General features: G+C 38.1%; 1 protein-coding gene across 1 annotated transcript; it reads left to right on the top strand.

Moving 5' to 3' along the window:
* Nucleotides 1–3,568: 3,568 nt before the first annotated feature.
* Nucleotides 3,569–4,783, top strand: LOC149163486 (F-box only protein 6-like). The gene has a single exon (XM_089429145.1). It carries the CDS (start codon nt 3,569–3,571, stop codon nt 4,781–4,783), a length of 1,215 nt encoding a protein of 404 aa, XP_089285271.1.
* Nucleotides 4,784–5,022: the final 239 nt, after the last annotated feature.

Genomic DNA, 5,022 nt, shown 5'->3' with positions numbered 1-5,022 from the left:
ACCAGAGAACCATGTTTAAAATTTAAAAGTGATAGAATGTAAAGGAAATAAATAAAACATAATCCCGATTATAACAAATTAGATGTAAATTTTTATCCGTAAAACAAAAGTTCACTAAATTGTAACAAGGACTTCACAATATGCTCAAATTACCTTCAAGGTTCCTTAAGTGGATAGCAGACCTACTATACTTGACATTGGTAGTATCCAGTGGTTTTTCTAGCCCAAAATCTGCTATGTATGGCTCCATGTCGAAAGGATAAGTAGACTCGATAACCAACATAAAAATTATATTTGAAGAATTGTGAGAACTAATTGGCACCTCAAGGACTATGATGAAAGGAATAAATTTAATTTATTCATATTGATTTGTTTTATGGAGCGAAACTGTGGTAAAACAAAACACCAAATATTTGAAAAGAAAAACTCAACATTAATTTTCCAGGAATTGTGGCGACTCGGATCATTGGAAGCGAATGACAATACAGGACAATATTCCCGTGCTAGTTCCCTTCTCAGCAACTCTGTCAACCAAGAGTTTAGCAGTCGTGTCAGGATCCATCACATCCTTCAATAAATCTATGGCCTCTTCATTCCCTATTGTTTCCCACACACCATCGCTATCAAAAACTCGGTGGCCTAGTCTATCAGCTACTCTCTCACACCCATACCTTCTTCTCAATTTCATGCAGATCATCTGTCATTAAATATCAATCACAGATCATCAGATAATTGGAATTAATCGCATGGTTGTACCCTCGGTCTGGTAGCAGAAGCGTTCTGGTAGCAGAAGCGTTCTGGTAGCAGAAGTGTTCCAGACAATGGATAGTCCAGAGCAAGCGCTATCGCTACCAGTCTTAATCGCACAATTAATTGGAATTAATCGCATGGTCGTAATTAGAATTAATCGCACGGTTGAAACTATTTTAATCGTCTAACATGAAAAATCAAAGGCGCACAAATGTACACTTAATGGCAGAGGGGAGTCGTTTCCAGAGGGAACGCCTTACTGCGTAATTACAATTTTGTTTAATTAGTTTTTGCTTATTATTTTTTCATTAACTAGTATAAGAATTATCTTGTGCATTTTACATAACTTATGAAAAATGAAAAATTCAACCTACAGTAATACTAACTATATCATGAGTCTTCTCACAGTTACCATTGAAAACTTTGGTTATGCAGCAAGGTTCGCTTAATTAGAAATACATATAATTTATTTATATTTATTAAATTTTCTGTATTAAATATATCCATTTCATATATTACAAGCATTTTATAGAGCAACAAGATAATTATATCTTCATATTTTAAGAAACATTGGAAAACATATGTGGTTATGTTTTAAATAGTGTTCAAAAAGTTGAACAACAATTCCTAAATTACCTATTACGACGTTCTTAAATAAATGGAAAAACTGATCTGGAAATGATTCCAAAAAATATGTAATTGAAAAATTAGTAAGACTACTCTTGGGATTTGTTGCTATCTGTAACATTGGCATCAGAGCAATTTTGTAATGGAAAAACTGATCCGGAAATGATTCCAAAAAATATGTAATTGAAAAATTAGTAAGACTACTCTTGGGATTTGTTGCTATCTGTAACATTGGCATCAGAGCAATTTTGTTGATTGCGAGCCATCAACTTTCTTCGTTCATATTCTTCCCTAAACTCTTTATTTTCATTCCACATTTCCATGAACTTATCAACCTGCAATTGAATGAATATGCAGTCCGTTAATTTCTCTGGTATATTAAGAAGTTAGAAACCCTAGAAGAAACCAAAAATAAAAATATTATATACCTCAAGTCTTGACCTGTTCTCCATCATCCCTTACGGCCCGCAGTTGCAAAGAGAGCACATTCTGCAGGAAAGGAAGCCATTGGAATAGAAATTAATGACTTCTACTCAATTAAATTGTAATATTAAATTCTATTGATATAGTTTGAAACTTACGTTTTGATATCGGCGAGTACGTAGTCGATCGAGAGATGGAGAAAGGTGCTTCATGGAAGATTTATAATGTTGGAGATCTTTCTCCAGATATCGGATTTCTGAATCAATGTCACGCAACGCTTTCTTCTCATTCCAAATATCTTTCAATTTCCTCTTCAGATTCCAATCTTCAACGCTCAAAACTTGTCCTCTTGATTTCTCCAGATCTTTTATCTGTTTCAGCAGGTGGTTCTCTTCTACTCGCGTATTGCGCCCTCCCTTAAATTGTACCTCTAGTTTAGCCACCTGCATAAAAAAGGAGTTGTCTATAATGCGACTTTTTTAGATTCCGGTGACGGAATCCGGCGGAAGAAATTGAGATGAAATCATGATTTGTTGCAGTTAAATTGATTTTTTAACTGCATATTCGGATTCAGCACCCTGAAAAACCCCTGGACGCTTTCATTGTGCAGAAACTAGTTATCAAACTTGGATTTCAATAAATTACTGCCGGATTTTCACAGGAAAAAATCGCCGGAAAAGCTTTCAAAAAGTCGCGTTAAAGACTACGGCCATAAAAAAACAAAAGAAGATAGCTGTCAGTAACAATTTAATTTTGTATTGAAAAGAAAAAATCAACATTAATTTTCCAGGATTTGTGGCTACTCGGATCATTGGAAGCGAATGACAATACAGGACAATATTTCCGTGCTAGTTCCCTTCTCAGCAGCTCTGTCAACCAGGAGTTTAGCAGCCGTGTCAGGATCCATCACATCCTTCAATAAATATACGACCTCTTCATTCCCTATTGTTTCCCACACACCATCGCTATCAAAAACTCGGTGGCCCAGTCTATCAGCTACTCTCTCACACCCATACCTTCTTCTCAATTTCATGCAGATCATGTCATTAAATATCAATCACAGATCATCTGTTAATTGGAATTAATTGCATGGTTGTACCCTCGGTCTGGTATCAGAAGCGTTCTGGTAGCAGAACTCGGTGGCCCAGTCTATCAGCTACTCTCTCACACCCATACCTTCTTCTCAATTTCATGCAGATCATGTCATTAAATATCAATCACAGATCATCTGTTAATTGGAATTAATCGCATGGTTGTACCCTCGGTCTGGTATCAGAAGCGTTCTGGTAGCAGAAGTGTTCCAGACAATGGATAGTCCAGAGCAACCGCTACCGCTACCAGTCTTTCGGTTGAAACTATTCTAATAGTCTAACATTAGAAATCAAAGGCGCACAAATGTACACGTAATGCCAGAGTGATTTTCTATTAATAAATATAAATAAAATTAATTTATTAATATTTTTCTTACATCATTTATAATCTAAATCACTATTCTTCAACCAATTGCAAAACATATATAAATTTAAATTTAAATGAGATAGATAGCATGAAAATAAGTCAACCCAATCAGTTAGCAAATATGGATGGTCATATGCCTATGCCGGAAACAATTTTAATAATTGTTTTTGAATGGGTGCGACTATCCGCAGCACTTTATAAGTGTAGATATTTCATTCAGAGTGTCACTGATTGTTCGTGTCTGTTACAAGTGTAGATATTTCATTCACACTTGCACGGATTGTTCGTGTGTGTTGGGTGGGTTAAAAATATGGAAATGGAAACATTAACAGACACGTTGTCATGGTGGAACGAATTGCCTGAGGATCTTGAATTTGAGATATTGTCTTGCCTGCCAGCCAAGGTGGCGTTTAGGTATCGAATTGTGTGCAACCGATGGAAGGAGTTGCTTTTGTCAAAGTATTTCATAAGTCGGTTGCGGAAGCAGCCACTTCTGGTAGTAGTGGATTTAAATCCAGAAAAGCGATGTATGTGTTTCGACTTCGTCACACACACCTGGAATATCAAATCCTTGCTCACCCATTCTTTTGTACAGGAATGGTCACCAAGCCTCTTTTCCACATATAGAGTCAAAATCCATTCCTCACAGCCCGGGGCAGGACTCGTTCTAGCATGCGCGCCAACAGAAGACAGTGGCCCTCTGTTTGGCAAGGTCTCTAATCCTCACACGCAAACGTTCGTCGAAATTCCGGCATTTCCTACACGCTCCGACGTTATCGGACAGTGCATCGTGGTAGATGAAAAGAAGAATGAGCTATCGGAGATTGCATACAAAGTGGTGGTTGTTAGGTATCCATTTTCAGTGGAGATCTACGAGCCTTCTCAAAAACAATGGATTGTTGCAGGATACCTTCCGGATAATATAACTACTCTGAGTTACAGCACTAAACTTCTCTTTTGGGACGGATCATTCCACTGTTACTGGCACTCCTCTATTCTGCGTTTCAGCATACCATTGGAGGGAAACGGCAACGGCACTTCAGCTCCCATTCCCGTGCTCTTTATACCATTCCCCGACGGATGCCTCGACCCACAGATGATTGCCTGCGGCTCGCGTCTATTATTAATCGAGTACAAAATCATACCCGTCGAGGGAGGTGCGGAGGAGGAGCTGGTTTTTAGGGTTTGGGAGCTGATTAAGGACGACGGCCCCTCAAACTCACAGTCGCAGTCGTTTAAATGGGTAGATATTGCACAGATGCCGCCATCACGTTGCCGGGAATGTATGGATAAGTGGATGGGTCCGGTTAAGCAAGAAATCATAGGGGTCGGATCTCACGTGTGCTTCATATCTGTAATCACCATCTCTTATCAGCACAGAGTGATAGAGGTGCTTGACTACGATTTAACGGATAACACATGGAATTGGCTTCCCAGCTTTGACAGAAATTGTCGCGACATCGAACACACCTTTCGCTGGACTCCCATGGCCTTCGAACCTAGTCCCTACTTGAAAGTCGAGTAAGGTAATTAGACACCCTCATTTTGGAGGTTATACAAGGACCAAACCTACATAGCTTGAAATGTACTAATAGACTTTGAGGGCTTAGCTAATACACTAAGTTGTAACGCACTAATGTCTAAATTTAAATTCTAATCGACATTGTCAAATTTAATAATTTTATTTTGTCAATGAAGCTTATTTTAGTACTATGAGAGCACTAATTGTTTCCCGCTAAATATGTAGACATATCAGTTTCTTGG

Source organism: Pinus tabuliformis, chromosome 5_1 (genome assembly GCF_031772625.1).
Source record: "Pinus tabuliformis cultivar Carrire ecotype Pingquan chromosome 5_1, CPIR1, whole genome shotgun sequence".
Classification (NCBI taxonomy): Eukaryota; Viridiplantae; Streptophyta; class Pinopsida; order Pinales; family Pinaceae; genus Pinus; species Pinus tabuliformis.
Note: the sequence above shows the minus strand (reverse complement) of the source record. Positions and strands in the feature narration are given on the sequence as shown.